Source organism: Lissotriton vulgaris, chromosome 5, assembly GCF_964263255.1.
Source record: "Lissotriton vulgaris chromosome 5, aLisVul1.2, whole genome shotgun sequence".
Lineage (NCBI taxonomy): Eukaryota > Metazoa > Chordata > Amphibia > Caudata > Salamandridae > Lissotriton > Lissotriton vulgaris.
In genome coordinates, this window is record NC_141693.1 from 1,511,405,281 (window position 1) to 1,511,431,223 (window position 25,943).

Here is a 25,943-nt window from a genome sequence, read left to right on the forward strand (position 1 = left end):
GGAGCGGAGCAGATAACTTGAAGGCTGAATACAGTCTTGGCAGGCAAGCAGGCCGAGCCGGGCACCGCTCGCCGCACAGGAAGTAAGGCAAGGGTCAGGGATACATATGCAGGTCCAGGCTGCAGCTTCCAGAGGCAGAAGGCAGAAAGGGCTCGATGGCAGGAATCGGGGCCTAACTCGCCAGAGCCAGGAAAACGTGAAAAGTGCACCATGTAAAGACGGTGGCAAGGCATACTTAGGAACTGAATATTCGACCCATTCATGGTGGATCTGAAAGAGGACATGTTAACGTTGGACGCAAATGTATTTGCGTCTTCATAGCTGGAAGTGGAGGGAACATACATGTACTTGAAGCACGTACATAGAGCCGTTGGGATCTACGTTAGGGGACACAATTGACCATAAAAATTCATATTACCTCACATTTGTGATGTTATCACTGTATTACTTTGTGTTTTGAGTACAAATACTTTACACATTGTCTTTGGGATAGGCCTGTCTGCTCGTGCCAAACTACCCAGGGGGTGAGGAAGGGTTATCTAAAGTGTGTATCCCCCTGACTAGAAGCATGGGTCCCTATTCTGACAAAGGTACCTACCTCTGCCAACTAGAGACCCCAATTTCCAACAAATCACAACCTGCAACCCCACTTATCTTGCATACAAGCTCACCATCTTTGATGGTTCTCAGCACATCCACAGGCAGGACGCCATCAGATTACAGACTAGGTGTGAGAAGGAAAAAAACAAGGAAGCAGGCCTTTTCTAAATATGCATCTGGGACCTGGAACATCCCTGCATCCATCAGGGATGTCCAACGCTGCTCCAATTACCCTCATCCTTAAAGAACACCAGAACACAATGCATCAGCTATCCACAAACCAGCTACTGCTCCTAACACTCGTTTATGGTATGCTTGTCTCTGATCTTTTACAGCGGTCCGCTGCTTTGGACTAGGTTCATGCTATAGAAATACCACATACATATGTACATACTGACTAATTTCACCTTCTCTCTCACTCTGTAGAAACAGGCTCACACAAAATAAATCCCCAAGACTGTAATCATGGCAGTCTGCCAAAAGGGCAGGTCACCAACCCCGTGGGTGGGGAGGTCACATTCTGATGGTAATATCACTACACCAGTGTATGTCACTGCCAGGTCAATGTATGTGGGGCATGGATCATTCAGCATGCATCTGACATGAATGGGCTTGGGCATCAATGTATGCATCTTCAGCTGTGGTATGTGGAGTGTTTGGCAGGGCTGCTATTCTCCTTCTTGTTTAAAGCAAGCATGTGGATTTGGTTCAAGAACGCTAAACTTTGATAGGTGTTTTTTAAGGGAGTCCATTCTTCAAGATGGGTTTAAGATGCCATACGTTAAGTTTATTTATCAGAGGACCTAGATGCTATGGGTTCAACTAGGTACTATTACCAGGCAAATATATCTTTGTCGCACTTAAAGGCTCTCTAAAAATCTGAACATTTCTTCCACAGCAGGCCTGCATGAGTCTCCAGGATACCCTAGAAATGCCATGGCACCACCTCAGAAGGTAAGGCACTGCAGGAGTTAATAGTCCAAGAGCTTCAGTAAGTACTTCATACCAAGTGGAATGAATTTATATGAAGGCACATGAATAACTACAGTGGCCTGGACTCACTGTGAGCCTGTCAGGTCATCGCTGGAGAGCAGGGGGCAGAGCTTCTGAAGGGGAGGGAATGCACAGATGGTAGTGGGGGTGGGCAGCAGGAGGGCAGTTATTATTTTTTTTCACAGTTGGGATAGGGAAGAGAGGTCACATTATGTATGGCTCCCTGATAACTCTTCTGCCTCTGTGTATCACTTGAAAGCAGGGGAAGATGATTTGGGGACCATCGATAACGTACAATTCTAAATGGGTAAAAGTAAATAACAGCTGTTTTTCACCTCAAGGTCCTGAGTGACATCACACTTGAGCTTCGCTCTCATTGTCTATTTGATTTCACTCACAACCCCCTAGGTGAAAAACATCCCTGTTATTCACTGTTACCCATCTATCGTTCTATATGTTCAAGATAAGTAAAAGCCAGAGAGGTGAGGAGTGTGGTCTGCAGTTCTAGATGGCAGTCATCATTCCCTAGCTCTTCCATGAGTCCTGATATCATGCTTCATTCTTCCCCCTGACCTCGTTCCATATACCCAGAGCCACCAGAATTATGCGGGCGGAGAAGGCAAATTATGCGGCAGGGTTAATTAAAGTAAGCGGCAAGAAAAGACAAATTATGCAGCATAATGCTCTACATTTTGTAAAAGTATTACTTCCTCCTCTCATCATTTTTAAACTTAGTAACACTCTATGGTCATTGATTGTACCTCACTAGTACCAGCATAACATCCAAATATCGCAATAGAGCAACAGAAGGTGATCAGTCCAGCTTTGTAAAGGGACTTCCACTGCGCTGTAACATGTTTTTGTCTCATTTTTAGGAACTTTTGAACCGTTTGAACTATAAATATATATTTTTTAAATCTGCAGATTCTGCGGCAGATTGTGTGTAATTTGGCAAATGCACCAAATCTATAATTATGCGAAAATTGCTGCAAAATCACATAACTCCAGTGGCCCTGTATATATCCAGTCCCTCCCTCACTTGCCTTACCAAACATCCTTCAATGAGGATCTTTGCCCATATCGGCACATTCTGCTCACCGTCGTCAGTCACCTGTGCTCCCTTCCTCCCCCTGAGGGATGGATATAGTCACATGTGACTCACCACCCCAGAATACAGCCTGTGCTCTGCAATCTGCCCTAAATTGGCAAAACGCTGTAAAGAAAAACAAAGTCTACCAAAATCAAACAAAATGTAGGGTGGGTGGGTGATCCTAAATTATATTCTCCCACCCGATGGTGGCTTAGGAGTCAGGAAGAGGCCGGACACGCCCTTCATGACACCTTTATAGCACCCTAATCACCCGCTCCTTCCTTTTAACGAGCCTATCCCTCCCTGATTCATGCCTGACATGCACAAAGCGCCCCAGTGGAAGACTAGTCTGCAACAGTCCCTTTCCCGGGGGAAACATTGTGCAATAGCCACAAACCACTCCAATATTTTTTGGGTAAAAGGCCATTTATTAGGATAGGGTTGCAACAGGTACTCAACTTATTAACAACTTTAAACTTCATAACAGTGACATCTCTATGACGGTCCCATTCCTCCCTGCACCATTCACACCTCATGCCACTTCCCAATCCAAAGCCCTAACATCATGTTTCATTCTTCCCCCTTTCACTTCCTGACCTCATCCCACATACCCAGTCACTCCCTTAGTTGCCCTACCAAACATCCTTCAATGAAGATCTTTGCCCTAGTCAGTGCATACCACTCACCGTCTTCACTCACCGGAGCTCATTTCATACCCCCTAAGTTGTGGATTTGCCTGTATTTGACTCACCACCCCAAAAATACCGCTAACCAGGAAAACCCTGTTGGTCATTTTCCTGCCCCCCCCCCCCCCCCCCCCCCCCACCACCACCTGCACCTTTCACACTTCAGTGATATGTCCTCCTACACCAGATAGATTTGTTCCACAGCTTACTCACATCATCCTGCAACTCCATCATGTAATATGCATTCCCCAAATGCGAAAGGGGCACCCCGTAATGCTGGAAATGACACTGCTTCTCCTCCTAAATGCCCCCATGAGCTATTACGTAATGTCCTTTGCCATACAGAACACCCTCATCGTTCTGTTAAGCTTCCTTCAAGCTTTGTCGATCTCACCATGTTTCAAAGTCCCCCTCCAAGCTCTGCATGGCACAAACTTGGTCCAGACCAAACATGTCAGTTAAAAGTTCCTTTTGATTGCCTCCAAATCCCACTGCATATATGAAGGTTCAGCATTTTAAAACACTTTTTAACCTGTATTATACACCATCTAAGCTACATGATTGGGGCATGAGAAATGACAGTAACTGCCCCAGGTGTCAGAAAGGTCCAGGGGACTTATTACATATGTTCTTTTACTGTGAGCAGCTTAGTTCGATTAAATATGAGATAGAGAAATTTTTAGAGGGGCTGCTAGGCTTAAAGATCTGCCTATCCCCGACAATAATGATTCTCGGGAGTGACAGTAAAATGGCCCGTCTGAACAAAGAAACAGAGGCTTTTATCTTTATAGCTGTTGCTGTTTTACGTATCCTACTATCAGCTGCTTGGAAGGACCCTAATGCCCCAACCTTCCAATTGTGGCTGACCAGGCTTCTTGGTATTCACAATATCGAATCTACTCTATATTCTTATAAGGGTAAGAAAATGCGGGATTTTGGAAATAAGATATGGGACCCCTTTAAAATTTGGAGGGAGGGGCAGCTTTGATCACCGGACGATGAGTTTCTACTATGTATATTTATTCGTATATGCAAAACCCTGCACATTTATTTATTGAATGACTAGCGTTATGTATGATGTTTTAAATGTATACTGAAACGTATTATGAAATAATGGAATTTTTCTTCATTAAGATGTATCTGTTTTTTGTACCAATGAATTTTCAATAAAAAAAAAAAAAGAAAAAAAAAATCCCACTGCATATACTTAAGCAGCGTCAAACCTGGCAATCGAACCAGGTTGTTCTCAGGAGCATATCCGGGCAACCCCTTTGCGGAACCACCTTTATCAATCATGGTAGCAAATTACCCCAATGCATCTCTCCTTTACCCCACCATAGCACCTCATGATGGCTGTTCTGCAGTTTCAGGTTCCGCAACTGCTGTTCCGCCTACTGTGCCACCCAGTATACAAAGGAATGTTCCACAATCCAGGCTACCGTGCTGTTCCCTGGACCGCTCACGCAGCCTGTAGTAGAAAAAGGGTAATTAGCTCTTGCAAACCTTCCCAAATCCGCACAACCCGCCATGAACCCAATCATTTCCACACATAACGCTCACAGCGCCTTGACCTCCAACTGCCTATCTACTGAATCTTTCCCCAAGACCACAGCAAATGCGCAGCTGCTGTCACCACCCCAATCCCGAAAGTATGCGCGCTGAAGCCAGTCGGGTCCTTACCTAGCTCACACAATGCCATGCTCAACACCGCTAGCAACTGAAAAGCAGTAACCTTGCTGCCATCTTCATGACAAAACCCCACTTGCTGCCCCCGATTAGGCCCATCCTTAAACTTGCGCCATTCCCACAAGGGACAGACCTCAAGACTACCCCCTTCATACAGCCATACCTGCTTACCCCTACCAGTCTGACCCATCTTGTATTGATGCAATCAAATACCCATTCACCCTTGTTCCAGACACACCTCCTCATGTAAAACCTCCGCAACTCAAGCAGACCGCAAAGGTTCAGACACTCAAACAGCCAAAACAAAAACCCCCAAGTCATGCAGAGACGAAACACAGCGACTTCAAAGTGATTGTAGGTACAAACTGGTAAAACCACCAACAAATCCAGCAAAAATGTAAACGTGATTGCCTCCCACAAGGCCACCTTCCCTCCACTCCTCTCTCTGCCCCACCCTTTCAGATGTACGGCCCTGAATCTCGTCCCTGGCAGTATCAAAGCCCCATTACAGTTTGCCATAGAACAAAATTCCCTAGCCTCATCATAATCTAGAACCAAATCATCCGCACCTGTCACATACACACACCCAGTCCCGCAAACAGCACTCCCTCTAGACTGCGCAATTACATTACAATCAAGCACAATTGGTTGCCCTAACAGTGCTTTGGGTGCCCAAGCCCTCATTGGAAGGAAGGCCGCCGTGGACCTCCCTGCTTCTTCGTGCTGATATCCAGGGCCCAGCATGTGCCCCACTGGCATCCCCACCTGTCTGACAGCCTCACCTATCAACAAAAGGAATACAGAGTTCCCCGGTCACAGTCCGCTAAAGGACTGTCATTGGTCTCTTTCTTGTCAGGTCAACAAGAGGGGGGAGAGAAAAGTGAGTGTAGTGAACCCTCTCTCGGAATTTTAGGGGTACCTCACACAAGTCGCCGGTTGGACTACAATTGTAATCCCACCCGGTGATCGTCCAGCGTCATCATAGGTACCCTGCCCCTGCGCCAGGCTGGCAGTGCAATGCCTGTCGGGCAACAATAAATGTTGCACTTTGGTGGGGATCTTCTATTCCTTCGCCAAAGGGTGTGTGGATGTCAGGGGACCATGCAAGGAGGTAATATGTGGTTGTGCAAAAGTGAGCGTGGGTGAATTAAAAAGAGTCAGTGAAGTCCAAAAATTGGGGTTTTAATGGTATGGCACACTGCTCTATTAAAAATACAAGGGGTATCGAGGCGGAACAGTCAAGGTAGTCAGCCTCGTTCGACCCTTGGTGAGTGGATGGTCAACATGTTTCTTGCTTTACAGCAATTCGTCAGGACCAAGGAGTGCTCATATGATTTGCATGGGCACCCCCGTGATCAGGGGGCCCAGTATACGACCTGGTAGGTGTCGTATGGCTGTCCTTCCTCAGGACCCTTCCCAGAACCGTATGCTATACTCGGGAGGCTTCCTCGAGCTGACCGGGTGGGGCCAGGGCTTGGTGGAAACCACCTCGGAGTTCCTGGCGCGGATCGTCTAGTCACCTACCCTTCCCACTGCGGACAGCCTCACCTACCTCATCCATCCCCCACCAGGCTGCACCAACCTGGGGGGTCCCTCGCACCACTAGGCTAACTGAACACCCTAGCCACACTGGCTCCCATCCGGCCTACCTCTAGTTCCTGACCACCCAACACCCAGAGCCACTACTGACCTGACCCAGAGTCTACAGTCCCTCGACCCAGGCTACCCTCTCGTATACCCTAGGACCCCAGCATTATATTGTCCATGCTCAAGGCCAATTCCCTGGCCCAGCACATCTGTGCCCATTGCTCCTCCGTCTGCTGTATCAGTAAGCGTTGATCCTTTATACGTGCCTTTCAATCCACCTCTTGCCATCTACTGGAAGGTGTGACCCCGGGCCCAGAAGGCCCTTGACACACAACAACACCTGAAGCGTCCCGGGGGAAGACTAGTCTGAGACAGTCACTTCCCCAGGGCCCAAAATTGCAGCCACTGACAGTGTGGGTCTTTGCCTCCATCCTTGACGGTGAAGGAATGGGGGGGTCGTAGGTGAACTGGAGGACAAAGGCAGTGCTCCATTCTCTCCAACTCCTGATCCCGCTGTTGGAGGGTGCACAAGACAACTGGGCCCAGTATTAGATCTGTCCACCCCAAAGCATAGGGCTGAGATAGCTCTGACGTGGCCCAGATTAAGAAGCAAGGCGGCCAATGGGGGCCCGAAATCTACCCTCGCGGCGGCCACAGGGACACTGATACTGACATTGGGGAGGTGAGGGAGGACAGTGGTGAAACTCTGATTGCCCTGATCCCTCTTATAGAGGAGGAGTGGAGCGGCTAGGCATGGAGAGAAGTATGGTCTGCCCTGCCGCAAAGTCCCAGGAGTAGTGCGGCAATAGAGGAAGTCATGATTGCGAGGAAACATGTTCCATCCAAATGGCCCTTCAACAACCACTGAGTGGAGTGTGTTGGTCTGGTAAGCCCGGAGGCGCAGGTGCTCCCCCCACTGCCGCTTTCAGACAAAAGAGCCATGGACGCTGAATGCTGCGCGCCCCATCCAGTGACCTGGGAGCTTCCGCAACTACTTAACGTCTGGCCACATGAGCATGACAAAAGGGAGCGCTGACGTTGGTAGTTATTGGAAAACAGAGACTCAACACTTGAGATGCTATCAATCAGAGGTTCATGACTCATATTTGGACATCCCTGGCTGGGCTGCTTGTGATACCTGTGAGGTGTGGAATAGGCAGTCATGGGACTCTCATGCTTAATAAGTGACACAGGGACAGGCACCTTGAATAAACACAGGAAGACTTCATTCCAATTCATTCGGGGTAGGTTCCAAAGTCCTTGGGGCTTTCCAGGCCATCTGTGATTCTTCAACTGGAGCACAAAGGTTGTGAGAGTCTGCGAAATACCATTGGACACCCCTTGCCACCCGTCGGACAAAGAAATGGCCAAAGATAAGACTCTTCCTAAGCAGGGGACACTGGGCAAGTTTGCGAAAGTTATTACCCATACTGGAAGTGAGCAACCCACTTGCAACACAGAAGATGTTGGACATGTAGACCTCCTAGGGCGTGCTCACACCACATTGACGCCCTCCTCCAGGCCATTCAATTTTCTCGGCAAGCACTCAAAAACAAAATTGATGAGCTCGGCGCAGCTGTAGCCCTTTTAAAATAAGACTAATGCAACACAGTGAGCCAAGACACCAAAGCCAAATCACATATGAGCACGGAAAGACACAGCCAAAGACCTTAGCCAGACCCTCCAAAAGTTAAAAAGCTCAGCAGGTGATTTGGTGGCAAGGGTTGAAGAGAGAGGGCTGCTCACAAAATAACTAATTTGTGGGGCTCCTGTAGAACCTTGAGAGTGCACATCCGGAGCAATTTATGGAGGCCTAGCCTACTGCTTCTTCATGCATAAACCCCACATGGATCCCAGCCTAGACCCATTATAGCCTGTTTCCTCAACTACAGAGACAGAAATCTACTCCTTCAGGTGGTAAGAGGATTGGGCGAAGTAATGCATGGCTCACATAAGTAATAATTTTCCTGGCCTACAATAAACCCATGCAGAAGCAAAGGAAATCCATTGAGCTGCTAACCTAGAAGCTTTGCACAATGGAGATTAAATGCATACTTCTATAATGGTCAAAATGCAAAGTTATTTACCAAGGAAAAACACAATTGCTTGATCACCAGGAACAGGCTTGGCATAGGTGGAAGTATGTGTTCCACCATCTGCTGGATTTTGCCTGTGGTCAAAATCTGCTAAACAATAGGAGATGGCAACACAAGAACTGAAAGATAAATGCCATCTACATAGCTAGAGAGCAAACCACAGACTGACCTAGCTGATTGCGATTCAGAGGCACAAGGGCAGTAAAGACCAACAAGGCGCCAAAGCCATGGTCACATGACGTGATGGCATCCTGCCACTAGTCCTAAAACCAATATTTGTAGGGGGTGCTGTGCAACCAACTACTATACGTCTGGCCAGTCATACGTAGTTGGTGCTTCTTGTTTAGAAACTACACAATTATAATGGAGGGTGGAAGTGGGTGCCTCGTCTTTGCATTATTAGGGTTTTAGTTAATGTTGAGGCGATAGATGCTTCTATATAAGAAGTATGGAGTGGGGAATTTTTGGGTTGAATACAGTTAACAGCGGTGCGGCTGCAATTTTGTCAGGGGCAGAATGATGAAACCGGTGCACAGCATTCACACTGACTTCAAGTAACACTCAGAGGTAATACAGGGCGTGACATGGAGGTCAATGGGCTCCTAAATGAAATGAAAAGGTCATGTTATAAACCAAAAAACAAACTCCAAATGTTTGCTGCGGGAGACGCACGTCCTGGACTAGTGACCGTCCTCCTAGTGGTCTCCACAAAACACACAGATAATTTACAAAGATTTAGCAGTGGCGGCTCCTCCGCAATGGCGGAGGAGCATCGCCCCCGCTGCCTGGCTCAGAGCCAGCAAATGTAAAATAAACAATGTTCTTGCATCATTTTAATTTACATTTGCCGACTCTTAGCCAGCGCTATTGGGAGGGGCGTGGACGAGGCATGGGAGGGGAGGGGAGTGCTAGTGCACTCCACTCTCTAAGTGCTCATGTGTGTTTGGCCGGCCAACCAAAACACACATGCACACTTAGATTTTCTTCCGCCCAGCTGCATTGAACAGCCGGGCTGAAGAAACCCCACGGAAACCCTGGTCTGTGCAGGGCATCTTTCCTGTCTGCTCAGACCAATCCCCGCACTGCTCTTCAGCACGGGGATTGGACAGGGAGTCTCTCCCAGGGGCTGCTGGGACAAAAGCAGGCATATATTATTGATCCCCCTGTGTGCAACGCCTCCCTCGCGACCCCTACTGCCTCACCATCTTCATTTATGGCGGGCGCCGCTGATTTGTAACTATAACACACATGTTGGAAGGGATGCCCTGGTCGATCTGCAGTGTTTATGTCTCCCCTACCCTTCTCAACAGTATGCTACAGGCAGTTTTCAATGCCTTATTTCATAAACCCCAGGGGATCACTGTAGCAGGAGGTGATTTTAATGCCATCATGAACATAGCACTTGATGTAGACAGTGCCTCCCTGCTGACAGGATGGCTACCCTTTTTAAATGGGTGGCCTCTCTGAGACTGGGATATGTGTGGCATAAATGGCACTATTCTTACATTATTCAGTCCTCTATCACTGTTTCTCACAACTGGACACACTGTTTGTCCCTGTCCACAATACCACTCTGGGAGCCTGAGCATTGCCTAGCAGTTTGTCTGGTCACGCTCAGGTACAAATGCTGCTTCGCTGCCCAGAAGGTGGCCCCAAGTAGACCTGGGTATGATATTCCACTCCGCTCACAGAGTTTGCAGAGTTTTTTCAGCTTCACATAGAGTGCAAAGTTCCAAAAATCTCTGCTTCTTGTAGGAGAGCAGAGTTATCTCCTCGCCTGCCCTAGCCAGTGTTAAGTTGGCGAGCAAGGAAAATCTTACTCCAGACCACCTACCGTGAGATTTCTCAACATGTGCGGTTGTGTATAGCCACTACCGCTCGTGTTGAGAAACCTTTCGTTTGCATTGAGGAAGCTGGCGCTTGAGTTGAACATCTACTTAAGTGGCAGAAAGAAGAAGAGCCCTCTTGCGCTGTGCATGTTGGTGTTCACGCTGATTTTTAATCATGGGACAAACACCCGGCACTAAAAATCAATGGCATGACCTAATGCACTCCACTGCTTGTGGAACTCTGCGTAGTGCGGCAGACTTACTTGGTCACATGGAACTCCATACCTCTGCTCAGGCCAAGCCCCATGGCCATTTAGCATCTAAATGCGTGGTGGCTAAATGGAGATACCCTCAGAGTTCTTCTGGACGACACAGATGAGGATTATATTAATCTCAATATATACTCAGTAATATCCCCATCAAGCCTGTGGGACGCCTTCTGGGCCACAGTATTCTCCCATGTCCTGGGAAAAGGGAGGGACAGACAGCAAGATGTACTTGAGATTGAGCAACACATCTTAGCCCTATATTGGGACCCTCTGAATGAACACACAGAGGTGGTACACTAAAACAAAAACTCATGGACACAACCAAGTTGGCGTGGACAATGCCCAAATACAAATCTACGAGCTTGGTAATAAAACAGGCTAGCATATTTACTGGCTAGCAAACAAAGACAACAAATCCGAATTGTTCCCTCAATTCAAAATTCAGAGGGGCAGATGGTTACAGACTCTCTGGCAATTGAACAGCTAATTGCAGATTTCTACCAAGAGCTATACTGGAAGGACTCTTCCCCTCAGTTAGAAGTGCAAAACCCCATCTCCAATACTTTACTCATAGAGGCACCGCCCCCAAAGATGGAACTGAGCTAGACCTACCAGCCTCTCTTCAAGATATACAATGTCCAATGGTATACTTGCCCTCAGCAAAGACCCTGGCTCAAATGGTTTTCAAAGCAACTTTTATTAAAAAAAATACTCCTCATTGCTGTTGTCACATTTATTGAACCTATGTAAGGAGGCTAGACAGAGTGCCTTTCTCCCAGAGGATCGGTGTGGTGTAACAATAAACACCTTTCTAAATCCCAATAAGCCATTAGAATAACTTGCTTTCTTCTGGCCCGTATCATTAAGCAATGTAGAAATCATCTCTTAGCAATGATCCTGGCCTCTCGATTAGCTAGGGTGATGCATAAACTGGTCCATGATTGCCAGAATGGTTGTAACCAAGCATGTGCAGAAGGCACTGATTACGTCACTTGCAGGTAACCCTAGATAGGGCAACTGATTTACAAGGACCCGGCTGAGCTGTTTCTTGTAGATTACACAAAAGCTTTTGGCATGGTACACTGGCCTTTGTAAACCAGGTACTCTGAAAGATGAAAATGGGCCCTTAGTTCTTTACATATGTCATTGTCCTTTGCAATGCCCCCAGGACACTGGTTAGGGCAAATGGCGCCCTGTAATCCCCAGTTGGACAATGAGCGAGGTACCCACCAGGGTTGACCTCTCTCCCTCTTCTTCTTTGCTCCAGTCATTAAACCCCTATCCGAATGTATTAGGGTATCGAATAAGATGCGGACAGGGTTTCCTTATTTTCAGATGACATGCTGGTTTTCATCCAGAAGATAGAGAGAACACTGGAGAGACTAACAGAGATGCTAAAGGTCTATGGGGATGGCTCAGTTTGACAATAAACTGGAACAAATGAACCTATGTGTATATACGCAGCACTCCACCGCGGCGACTTGCACACACCCACCATACAAGTGGCTGGAAACTATTTTAAATAGTAAGGTATTAACTTAACATGGAATGATCAGAGTGCCTGGGAACCATGCATCACTCCCTTAATACAGCACACCTGGGATCTGGGTTCATGGGCTCCTTGACTGTTTCTTTGATGAGTACTAGTAAATGATGAGTACTACCACTACTGAGCCTCATAGCTTATTCTGATAAATGACTGGCTGTTCGGGGTCAGACAGGATTCAGTCTTGCATCTGGAACTGCATGCCCTACAGGAGACAGGTGTTTTACACTTGTTGTATGGTTATATCCTCCTTACTCCCCATGTTAGTTTCTAAAAATTACGAAGCTGCAAATATTGTGGTATTGAGAGGCCCTAAAGCACATCAAATGGTTAGGTAGACTTACAAATCAGGCTCAACTTTGTTGTGTGTCATGGACGGAACAAGCTCCCCGAAATTAGGGCTTGGGGTCTGATTAGAATTATATACCTGATTGATGTTTCGAACTACGACCATATCAAATCCTTTGAACAGCTATCAGAAGACTTTGAATTACTTAAGACTCAGTTCTATAAATACCTTCAGCTCTGCCATATCCTTATTACATACAAATATGGTTTGGATGAAGTCCCTGATTTTGACCTATAAGAGCCCAAGTTGATCATTAAACCGCATGACCGTAAAGGAATTTTAGGTACATATAGGTCCCTGCTCCTCAACACCCCAGACCCACTGAGAGAATTACGAGTCATGTGGGGGCAAGACTTGGGAGAACTAGATGACGGTATCATATCATATGGAGTGCCATCGCAAACAAGCCACTTGGAGGCAAGTACATGAATCACTTGAGAAGGTCTTACATACAATCATTACCATTGATCCTAGAGTAACATTATTATTAGGCATATTGGAAAACTGGTCTGCCTCTTGAGCACAAAGGGCGCTGGCGGGACTAGGCTTTCTCATAGCCAAAAAAGACATTGGGCCACACTGGCAAGAAGACACTACACCTCCCCCAAATGAATGGCTAAGAGGAATGAGTAATGAACTATTGGTCCACACTTGAAAAAGGGATTTGCAAATGGAGCGGGTGCATCAAAAAACCTCAGAAGATCTGGGGCCCCTAGCTGTCCCAATATAACCCAACTTAATGCACATTGCTATGTGAATTGAATTGAATTGAATAGCTGGATTCGATTTTTCAGGAAAATCATAAAAGCACACAATATAGCCAATAATAAAAACGCCTATCAGCAAAATACAAGAATTCAAATACTTTAAAAAATCTAAAACCACAAAATACATTAATAAAACATTGGAAATCAGCATACAAATAAATGACAGACTAATTACACACAGCATAAAACACCAGGGTCACAAACAATCATCCCAACCGAATGACCCCAGATAAAAACACGAATCAAATAAACGCAAATAGTGAGGGAATTTAACAACCACAGGAAAAGAAAAGCAGGCCTCACTAAAGTAAAGTTCATAAGTAGGAGGAGTGGGTGGATTAATCTATGCCTTAGATGGCTAAAAATTAGACAAACCATGGCAATATGAAGTGTGTCAGGAATGGAGATATCATCACAAATACACACCAAGAGTTCTAAAATTTTATAACAAGATCCTTTGGGCAGCAGGATCTGATGAAAAAGACTAAATCTAAAATAAGTTAATAATTTGCGATGAAAGTTAGACATTTCCAAAGCCAGATAAGGTTCCCCTCCAAGAACTGATTTTATCATTGCAAAAGGACAAACAGAAAGCATTAAGAGGGCCTCAGCCTCTCGGTCTGCAAGAACCACTTAATGAAAAGCATGTTTAAGCCATGGTATGTCCCTCCTGACTATAGCTTACAGGTGTGTAAATGATTCAGGGCGACCCAATAACTTAATGATCCACCTAACATAGGCAAACAGGGGGTGCTCAACCTACCATCCAGGGCCAGCCAGTCTTGTCTGATGATCCTATTCAGAGATAGGTGCTCCTTGATCCAAATAGACAACCAAAGTAGCAAAGGGCAAAGTCGAACCAAATCAGAGATTTGCCTCATGCTCACTTCCTCATGCAGAATCACAGTAGCACTGCTAGCAGGTGATACAGCGGATCCGGAGACAAGGCCAAAGTGCATGAGTGTCTCGTATCCCCGCCAGAGACTCATGAAGTTTGTCCTCTGAAGTTAAGAAGTACAAACTGAGAGGGAAACCTCCTCTTACAATTACAGCACCTTAGTTAGTGCTTCACATAGGGTACTTACAACACTTGAACCCCCTGTTTCACCCCTTCACACATAGGTCCTGGCAAAAGCCAGTTTTAACCTAAGGCCTGGCCGAAACTAGTTGACCACACTGGACGTGGGAGACCATAAGTCTCTCCTACCACATCCAAAAGCCTTGTTTATAACCCTGCCTAGGGCCCACTAATAAAGTAACCGTTTGGGACCTCTAGGACAGCATTTTAACCCAACTCTAAACACCTTCACTGCACACTCACCTAACACAACCTGCTCCGCTGTAATCAGGCGTCGTAGCACACCTGAGGCACACTCGGTGCCTCGGGTGGGGCCAGTTGATGAAGCATGCCGCCAACTAGGTTGGTGGGTGAGGGCTTTCTAAAAAACCAATAGGTTTTCCAAATAAGACACATACACCATGAACATTTTCAAAGTAGCTAGCTCTTTTTTTTTTTTTTTTTTTAAACCTTTATTGTACCTTCACATAGTTACACATCAATTTGCCTACAACCCAGAGGGCCGGCCGCTAATAAATGAGCATTGGAAGTCATGCATAAAGTAAGTTCATACTGTGATCATGCTGCTAAGGGCAAAAGGTGCATCATACGGTTAAGTGAAAGGTATACAATCGATATCATGTTGCAGGTCAGTTAAGATTTTTTTTTTTTTTTTTTTAAATAACAAAAATAACAATGAGGAAATCACAGTGCGGTCATCTAAAAGTAGTAGTGCTGTTTAGCTGTATGAAAGATCCACATGACAGTATATGTTGCTATTTGTTGTCATGAATTCAAGCCAAAGTGAAGGGCAGTGATTCCCCTACATCCACGTGTAACTGTGTAGCAGTCCCTCTCCTCCCTCGACCCTTCAACCTACCCCCCCCCCCCTCATCATCCGACTCCAACTGGTCGTCCTCTGGCAAAGGATCACAAATTTCACCACGGTATACATTCCATGGGGACCACATCTTATTCCATTTTCCCGGGCACGCGTGGTTCAAGTATACCGCCCTCTCTGTCACCATTATCTTGTCCATATTCATGCACCTCTGCGACTTTGTCGGTAGTTCTGCCGCCCCCCAACGCTGAGCGATATCTCTCTTGGCCACAATCATGCCTAACGTTACCCAGAGTTGGCCACATCTGGACAGGTCAGTCGGTCCCCACACATATAAGAGACATCGCCGCGGTTCTGGAAGGAGCGAGTTCTCTAGAGTCTGTGACACAGTGCGTAGTATTTGTCTCCAGTAATTTTGTATGCATGGGCAGTCCCAGATAGTATGGAAAAAGGACCCCTCTTCCCCACAGCCACGGAGACAGAAGGGATGTTGTATTCTGTGGATGCGATGTAAGAGTGTTCTCGTGTAGTATATTCTGTGTAGGACCTTAAGCTGTACAAGTCTCAGCCTGGCTGAGATGCCTACCTCTTTTGGGGACGCCAATGCCTCATTCCATTCGTGTTCATCCAGGGCGTCCACTTCCCCTTCCCATCTATCTTTCAGGGGGGCCGGCGGGTCAGGTAAGTTATTCAGGAGTTTACGGTAAGTCAGTGATGTCGTTCGTTCAATCATAAAGTCAGTTAGAAGACGATCCTCCAACTGGGAGGATTCTGGTAGAACCGACCCGGAGGGGATGGCTGCAAGCAAAGCATGGCGTATCTGAACGTAACGGTATGATTCGTGTGGCCCCAGTTCATACAATTCCCTCAGGCGGTTGAATGAAATGACCTCACCCCGTTCCCACATGTCGCCCACCGTGGATATCCCGATGGAGTCCCAGTGAGAGAAGCCCCTACTGTATCTCAGGTTTCCCAAGGCACGGGTGTCCCAGAGTGGGGTGAGTTTGGTAATTTTCCCCTTCCAGCCCAGCGCAGCCAGCGCCACATGCCACAGCGACACAGTAAGTTTAGTAGGCCCCGTTAATGTTCGTACTTTACGTTGGTCGTAGAGTGGGGTTAGCATGTTGTTGGTGCCCAGTTGTGCCCTATCCGTTTGGAAAGCTGGGTCAGTCTGTGAGGCATGTATCCACTGGTTAATGGGCTTGAGATGTGCCGCCCAGTAATATAGGAGAAGATTTGGCAACGCAATTCCACCATCGTACAAACCCCTGTGTAGCTTGGCTTGCGCTATGCGCGTCGGGCGATTGCTCCACAGCAGCCCAGAGACAACTGCTGCCACCTTTTTAAAGTACCCCGGCGCCACCGGAAATGGCGTGTTTTCCAGTATATACAGAAAGCGAGGCAAAGACATCATTTTATATAGCGCTGCTTTTCCCAGCATTGTCAATGGCAACCCCGCCCAAAACTTGACGTCTTGCTTAAGCCGTTCTAGTGGTGTCGTCAGATTTAATTGCATATATTCCAATGGATCCCGTGTGACATGGATCCCCAAATACTTGAAAGAGGAGCCAGCTAGCCTCAGGGGGCAATCAGGGCCGAGCGTCGGGACCTGGCCTTTCAGAACATACAGCTCTGATTTGTTCCAGTTAATCGTGTAACCTGAAATTTTACTGTGATCGTCACACAGATTCAGGAGCGCCGGTACACCATGCTCGGGTTCTGTTAAGTACTAAGTACACCCGCATGTCGTCCGCATAGAGGGACAGCCGGTCTTCCCAACCCTCCTTCCATTGTATCACCTTAAGTAAGGGCGTTTGCCTTATTAAATTAGCTAGAGGCTCTAGGGAGAGCGCGAAAAGCAGAGGTGATAAGGGGCAGCCCTGTCGGGTGCCTCTCCCCAGCGGAAATGTTCGGGAAATGTGGCCATTTGCTACTACATGTGCCATCGGTTTCGTATACAGCAGTCTAATCCACGATATAAATTTCGAGCCGAAGCCCATACAGGACAAAACCTCAAAGAGGTAGCTCCACTCCTCTAAGTCAAAAGCCATTTTCGCATCTAGGGCCAATATAACTGCGTGGTCGTGGATCAAGTCCGCTCTCGCCAGTACCCCATGAACCCTGCGAAGGTTTAGTGCCGTGTTCCTATGGGGCATAAATCTGGATTGATCTGGATGGATAAGATCAGGCAGATGTGCCATCAACCGGTTAGCTAGGAGTTTGGCCAAAATTTTACCTTCTGCGTTTAGCAGGGAGATAGGGCTATATGAGGTGCAATCCTCTTGTGGCTTCCCGGGTTTAGGTATGGCTACTATAGTGGCCGTTCTTTGATCGAGTGGAAGCTCACCTCTCTCTCTGCATTCCTGGTACATGTTGAGCAAATATGTACTGAGCTCCTCGGACTGGGACTGAAACCATTCCACTGGAATGCCGTTCGGTCCAAGAGCTTTGCCAGGTTTGAGCGCTCGTATGGCCAGCTGTATTTCATCGCTGGTTATGGCCACATCCAGGTTGGCTATTGCCTCCGGTTGCAATACTGGGATTTCCATTCTACTCAGCGCTTCCCGTGCCATGTCAGCGGTCACTACCCGTTCTGGGGTATACACCTTCTCAAAATGTGTCGCCAATTCTTCCACTATTTGTTCAGGGCATGTTTGCATCGCGCCGTTGCTGTCTCTCACTTGTTGAATCCCTCTGGAACTACCCCCCTCTTGTCGAGCCAGGCCAACATCTTTCCCGCCTTATCTCCAACATCGTATATCCGATTCTGTGTATCGGTGATGTGTCCCTTCACCATATGGCGAACATGTTCCGTGTAGAGTCGCTGATGGAGTGCAAGGGTGTGTGCCGTGTCTACTGTGGAGGTAGCCTCATGCAAAGTTGTTAAGTCGCGTAGTGTCAACTCAAGCTTCGACTGTTCAGCCGTCTGTTCCTTTTTATGGGCTGCGATAGAGCTTATAGCTTGCCCCCTCAACACTGCCTTGTAGGCTTCCCATAGCACCTCGGAAGAGGCCATGGTAGCCACATTTTCCTTGAAATATTGTGTTGTAGCCTTCTGGAGGGTTTTCCTGATTTTCGGGATTTTGAGGTATGACGCTTGAATGGGATATATACGGTTACGTGATTTTTTCTGGGTGGAAACTGTTAGGGTGATCGGAGAGTGGTCTGAAATGCCTCTAGGGTGTATGTCTGTGGTATCTACATGTTGTAGCCCTTCACCCAAAGCCAGGAAGTAATCTATTCGGGAAAAACTGTTATGGACTGTGGAGTCGAACGTGTACTGTTTGTCTTGGGGGTGGACGTGACGCCAGATGTCTACTAACCCCATTCATGTCAGGAACCGCTGAAACCGGGAGGGCCCCCCAGGCGAAACTGTCGTAGGGAATCTGTCAAGCAGTGTATCTACTACGGCATTAAAATCCCCACCCAAAATTACATCGCTTTCGGGGAGAGATAATAAAAAGTCACTAAGAGCTGGGAGCATTATTGAGTGAAGGGATGGCGGGATGTACACTGATACCACAGTCAGGGGGCGACCCTCCCATTGCCCCTGCAAGGCTGCGAAGCAACCCTGACCATCAGTTTTCGTGCTCAGTGGAATGAATTGTGAGGAGTTTTTAATCAAAATACCAGTTCCCCGGGAGCCCGATGTGAATTCTGAGTGTGCCACCATCCTGTACCCTCTCCTATCTAAGGCCTTAGTGGCCCCCCCGTCAAGTGCGTCTCTTGTAATAGCGCCAGTTGGGGTTTTTGCCTCTTCAACGCATTTAGTACCAGGGCGCGCTTCACCTTATCCCCAAGCCCCCTCACATTCCACGAGAGTATTCTAAGGGAGGAACCACCCGACCGCGACTCAGCGCTCCCCGCGTTATTTAGCTGCTCATCCGCCATTTCCAATCGTGCATACACACACCAGCGAATCTAGGAGGATCAACCGTACCTGTAGGTGTATCCTTACAGCTATAACACATACACAGCGAGCATCAATTTCTGACCGACGTAGTGAATTTCCAACCAACAACCAACATCCCCCCCCACCCATTCCCTCCCTGCCTCCCTGCTTAACGGACCTTCAACTGCCCGCCTCCCCAACTGAGCAGAGCGCTTAACCCATCCCAAAAACAGAGTACTTGCACGTTGGGGGAGAGTGTCTCCCCGAGCAGGCGGCTCCCCTGCTCCCTTCGGAGTACCCAGGCCGGCGTCCATTAACGACCTGTGTGTATAGGCAGTCAATCAGGGAGCCAGTGTCCAAGTTATACACGGGCTGCTCATATTATTTTCCCCCGGCAGCCTCAGACATGTCCGGTGTCGGTGATTTGCTCGCGCCTCTTCTATCTGAAGTTTGTGAGCCAGTCCGGCTGTCGTTTCGATGTCCGTGATGCATTCTGTCGGACTTGCGTTCTACTGTGCGCCAGCCATCAAGCCAGTCTCTTGCCGCCTCGGGGGAGTCAAAAAACCAAACCTTCTTATCGGCGACCACCCGTAGCTGAGCCGGAAATAACATGGAGTAGGGTCATTCTTGCTCGCGCAGCGTCTTTTTTACTTCTAAAAAAGTCCTCCTCTGTCGTGTTACCTCTGCCGTGTAATCAGGGAAAAAGGATATCCGCGAGTTTTGAATTTGAATGGCTGGTGCCACTCTGGCTGCCTGGAGGATGGTGTCGCGATCTCTAAAGTTAAAAAGTCTCGCTAGGATCGGGCGTGGTGAGGCCCCTGGTTTCGGTATCCCCCCTGGTACTCTGTGGGCCCGTTCCACAGTGAAGAAGTTTGAAAGACCCTTGGGGGCTAGCCGGTTCTTGATCAAGTCCTCCACGTATAAATCTATAGCTCCTGTGGTTTCAGATTCCGGGACCCCCAAAATACGAACGTTGTTTCGCCGGGAGCATCCTTCGTGATCGTCCAGCTGTTCCTTGAGCAACTTGTTATCGGCCTGCAGTTTCTCCATTTCTACCTGTAGATCCGAGACGTCCTCCACCAAAGATTTAGCTACCACCTCCACTTGCTTCACCCTTTCGCTCATTTTCTGGAGGTCCGCCCGTATAAGGGTCACTTCTGTTGCGGTTGCCCCCACCGTCGCCTGTACCTGGGCCAAGGCGTTCAACACGTCCTCCAGAGTGGCCTTCTTCGCACCTTCTCCTTCCGTGCCTTTGCCCAGGGATTTGCGCTGCTCTGTCTGGGAGAGTGATTGTTTCTCAAAGGCAAATTTATCAAGCTTAGCTTGGGTGGAGGTATTTCTGGACCCTTTGCCCGCCATGTTATGACACTGGTACTTTCAGCCTGTGGCGGTCCCTTGTTGAAGGAGTGATCGCGGCGAACGGTCCGCCGGGCCGCCCGAGTTTCAGTGGCGCCCAGTCTACGCAGCTGTTAGGCTTCCCACAGTCGGGTCTGCACTCTGTACTCCAATCGTGATAGTTACTCAGGGTCTAGTACCGAGATTGCGGTACAGGTCGCTCGGCCCTGCAGATGAGAAAGTTTGTGCCCACAGTAGCGGATGCGATAGAAAATGGCGGCGTCTAGGCACTTGCCTTTCAGGCTTCAGTTGCAATTAGCGTCGCCGTCATCCACTGCAAAGTCTTGTCGTTGGAGCGATATGTCGAGCCCTTATGTGATCTGTAAGGAGCTTCAGACTTCCACCGCCGTTGTCGCAGGGTCCGTACGGGCTGCGGGCACTTCCGGTTAACAGCGCCGACGAGGCTCCACTTCCGCCCGGGTAGCTCCCAAACCAGCCGCCGCGGCTGCGCTCACGCCACCAGGCCGCACACAGAGGTCGTCGTTTCCACCCGTTCCTGGGGCACCGATACTCCCAAACTTCTCCTCCAATTGCCGTTCGGTCACCGGACCCGGGGCATCTCGTCTGGGTTCGGTTTTGTACGGATAGGCATGCGGATTGATGCGGACAGCCGCCTTACTCCGGGAGCCTCTCTAGTTTGCTGCCGCCATCATCGGCTGCTAGCCACGCCCCCTAGCTAGCTCTTTTTGATTACTATATATCCCTTGGGGAAGTGAACTAGCTACCCTAGTTCCTCACTCTCTTTTATGATTTAAAGTACCCCAGATATTCCTCTCAAGGAATTATCACCCAATGAGATACTTCATAACCAGTTTTCTCACTGTTCACTTGCAGTTCAATCCCTCATCAGGCTTGACATGTTCTCCAAGTACTTGAAATGTTGAAAAACCTGTTTCTATCCATCCTACCTCTGTCCCTGTGACAGGGGATATTTTAATTTCAGCTCCATATATTGTTGCTTCCACATTTGGGTCTCAGTAATATCAACATTTGTCATCTGTTTGCTTATCCTTTCAGGTATCAAGGGAATGCGGGAGGGTCGTGCCGTGCGACCTGCAGGATGACAATGACTTCATAAAGTACACCACTCTGCGCCTCGAGCCCAAAGCAGGGTCAGAAGAGACCACCTACGCTAACGTCAGGTGCCAGCCAAGAGAACGAGAGACCCCTAAATCGCCTTCAATGCTGGCCTTCTCAGGGACGGTGGAGTATGCCACGGTGTTTTTCAGGCCCTCTGGAGCACTTCTTCCAGCAGCTCATTAACAACCTAAAGAACTTCCCCGCCACTGGTCAGATCTTCAGTCGCGTGTTCTGGCTGCTCAGCATATGATCATAAAGTCTTTTAACTGTGTTGACTATGCATCAATTGATATGTGTGTGTATTGATTTCAGTATAGATTGTTTTGGTCGAGTCTTCAATTTGAGCTGACTAAAATGCTTTAACCCACAAATGGTTGAGCAAACCCTGGAGATCTCGAAATCGTCTTCTGTCAGTGGTATTATTTTCCTGTGTGATTTATTCCTGTCAGATTTCATTGAGAGCGAAGGACTGGTCCAGCCGTGACCATCAATGTTGGCATATATCTCAGCTTTTTCTTAGCCCATTGCAGATGCTTATCCTGGCACAGTTGGGTACCCAAGGCCAGGAACAGAAAAGCCAGCATGCTAATATACTCACAAAGATGTCCGTACACATGCCAAGCATAGAGAGTAGGGAAATGCGGAACATTTGCATTTGTTTTCTTATCAGTAGCAGGCACACTTTCACTGACATGTTTTCCACTTGAAGCTCCTGATATATTTTGGAAATATTTCAGACAGTCTTTAAAGGTTTAAGAAAATGTATTTTATATACAAACACAATGCTACATTACAGGAACAAATATTTAAAATGTAGGTTAATAGAACAAGCTAGGGAAAAGAACATGCATACATTTATTTTCTGCTGTGGTTGGCTTATCACTCTAACCAGAGCACTGTTGATAGCAGATGAACCCACTAGTAAAACACGTCTGCCCTATTGCCACAATAATGCAATGATTTTCATTAAGTATGGGCGAAATGTGCGAATTTGCGGTCCGCGGATTCGTGCGAAATGGCAAAACAAATCTGTGAGTTTGCGAATTTTCCCATGAACTCTTAGATTTTTATGCCATTTGCAGAAATATGTGACCACGTGTGCCTGTAACTTTGCCAGCGCGCCAAAAGACTCTAAGGTCCGTTGAGTGAGCTGGCCATTATAGTGGGGACAGGCGGGAAGACATTTCATACCGCTAGTGTGTGGTGGACGGGCCAAACGGGCGGGGCTTCGATGCGAGTTCACATGCATCTTGTTTAGAAAGGGTCAGAGACCGAGCAGAGCAGCAGTTGAGGAGAAAGCAGCCTCCTGGTCACAGGAGCTACACTGGGATGGCGCTCGGGAAACTCATGGATGCAAAAATACGTTTGGCACAGGACCCCAGAATCCTTCAGATGTCCAAGATAGCTCTGCTGCGCGTGTTGGTACAAAGCCATTCTGATCCTGCTCAGTGGGTTCAGGCGCATGCAGCTGCTGCTGCTGGACAATGTCCCATCTCATACTAAACTGCCCCATACAGGCATATGCTGGCGCTGGGCAGTAGGGTGCAGTGGCATGCGGGTGCTCCATGCCTGGTACATGCGTATACCGGTGCCGGGGGGACCCGTGTCTATTGGTGCTGTGTAGCAAGTTATGACTTTACATTTTGACTGCACCAGACGGTGGTACCACCTACACGGATTGGGAGCATCCAGGCACCAGACTTCATAGTATGAGAGCATAATGGTGCTGTGCGGTACGGGTATATATGTACTGGGGGCAGGGAGGCACTTAGCAAAATGTGTGCTCACACCCAGAGGGCTCCCAGGCAATTGAGCACAAATGATTTTCACACTGAGAGGGCTCCGGGGCAGTTCAGCAGCACGGGGGCTCACACCCACTGGGCCCCGGGGCAGTTCAGTAGTGCATGGGCTCACAACCCCTGGGCAGCTCAGCAGCGCGGGGGCTCACACCCACAGGGCTCCCGGGAAGTTTAGCAGCGCCACCCTCTGGTTCATCACTGCCACCCTCTGGTTCACCACTGCCACCCTCTGGTTCACCACTGCCACCCTCTGGTTCATCACTGCCACCCTGTGGTTCACCCCTGCCACCCTCTGGTTCACCACTGCCACCCTCTGGTTCACCACTGCCACCCTCTGGTTCATCACTGTCACCCTCTGGTTCACCACTGCCACCCTCTGGTTCACCACTGCCACCCTCTGGTTCACCACTGCCACCCTCTGGTTCACCACTGCCACCCTCTGGTTCATCACTGCCACCCTCTGGTTCACCACTGCCACCCTCTGGTTCATCACTGTCACCCTCTGGTTCATCACTGCCACCCTCTGGTTCATCACTGCCACCCACTGGTTCATCACAGCACCCTCTGGTTCACCACTGCCACCCTCTGGTTCACCACTGCCACCCTCTGGTTTATCACAGCACCCTCTGGTTCACAACTGCACCTTCTGGTTCATCATAGCACCCTCTGGTTCACCACTGTAGATTATGGGGAGAAAGCACACCTGCCCAGCCTCAAACGGGGGCTGGTTAATGTGTTACTGAATTTGAGCTTCAAGTCCGGCACCTGCTTCCTTATCTGTAAGTGCTTCCTGTTGTGGTTTAATTTTTGTGACAGCCTGGAGCATTGTGCCATACTTATAACTATTCTCTGACTCTGCTTCGAGGGTCAGAGCAGGGTGATAGAATAGTTGCAAGTAGGTAACAACTCTGGAGGCGCCCCTCAGGAAGCACTTACAGGGTTACAGCAGGTGCCCAAGTTTAAGTTAATTTCTTTGTAACCATTTTGTAAATGGTTACAAAGAAATTAGCTTCAACTTGGGCACCTGCTGTAACCCTGTAAGTGCTTCATGTACTTCAGTTTTTGAAAATCCGCCCCGCACTCGATTTCGCAGATTTGTCTGCAATTTCGCGGGATTTGCGGACTGCAAATTGCAGAAAATCCGCAAATTCCGCGAACTGAACGGATTTTACGCCCATGCTTAATTTTCATCTCAACCACATGGTAAAGGAATTTAAAAAAAAGCCAATGAATGAACACAAAAGCGAGGGGATACGAGCTGAGTCTAATAGGCTTGTATTGGGGAAAGAGCACATTATATGTTAAGATTATCAGCTCAGCTCCAATGGGCGGTCAGGGACATTACCCAGAGGGGGAAACCAGATGGGGTGCCGTGACCAGCGGCGCTGCCGCTTCCCGACCTCCTGTGGGTGTTCTTGGAATAACAAGGTCGCATGAATTTGAATAACAAGCCTCACATGAATTTAAAGTGCAAGTTCGATGCTGGCGCCGTGATTTCCAGAAAATGAGGACTGTGGCCCTATACTCCCCGGATATATCTCTAGACATGCTTAGGGCACTGCTATACGGAGGTAGTTGGAGGGACCCAGAGATATGGGTGGAGGCTGGGGCGTCAAAGATGGGGGAGCTCTACAAGAACGAGGAGTTGCTTCCCTTTGAGAACTTCCAAACAGAGTTCAATCTACCCTGCGGTCACTTTCTCCTGCATATAGCAGCAATCCGCAAACACTGGTGGACGGGTATCGCGGAGCCCCCTCCCCGACAGAACTGCTACTATATGGCCCTATCAGCAGGCACAATTAAAGCGGTATTCTGCTTGTACAGAGCCCTACGAGCAGACTTGCAGAGCCCGCTGGAGAAATTACAAACCCAATGGGAAACAGACTTAGATATCCCGATGCCACCGAAAGACTATTACGTGTTGCATAGATCTTATCTGACTTCAGAGCGCATACACAGATATTTCCAAGTGAAAGAGGCAGCTTACACTCACTGCATATAGGAAAGGGTACATATCCTCCATATGTTTTGGTCCTGCCTGAAACTATGTGTGTTCTGGGAAGAGCTTCTGAACCAATTAGAAGTGGTAAATGAGAAATAGATCCCACGCACACTGGCTCATTACCTGCTGGGCTGGTTCCCCCATACCTCCAAGACCAAAGTAACCAGTAAATTTCAAGACCTGGTATGTATCCTAGCTAAGCGTGAAATAGCCAGAAATTGGAAAACAGCGGGCCACCTAGGCTGGCCACATGGAAGAATGAGCTGACGAAATGGGTGAGCTAAGATGGCTGAATACTGCTAAGAGATGCCAGAAGTGGGATGGGGAATATAGAAGTGGCTAGAGCCTGGGAAGCCTTGGTGGATGCGCTATGATACTC

The 25,943-nt window shown here is 48.1% G+C and overlaps 1 protein-coding gene and 1 long non-coding RNA gene across 2 annotated transcripts in view; one reads left to right on the forward strand and one right to left on the reverse strand.

Moving 5' to 3' along the window:
* The window catches only part of LOC147712884 (trem-like transcript 1 protein), a 104,413-nt gene extending 81,631 nt beyond the window's left edge, over positions 1 to 22,782 (forward strand). The window contains 2 exon segments of the mRNA XM_086923544.1: positions 1,499 to 1,554; positions 21,701 to 22,782. Of these exon segments, the coding sequence (XP_086779670.1) occupies positions 1,499 to 1,554; positions 21,701 to 21,946 (302 nt within the window). The 3' untranslated portion in view covers positions 21,947 to 22,782.
* Positions 1 to 25,943, reverse strand: part of LOC147712883 (uncharacterized) — a 190,239-nt gene that overhangs the window by 90,084 nt on the left and 74,212 nt on the right. The window lies entirely within an intron of this gene.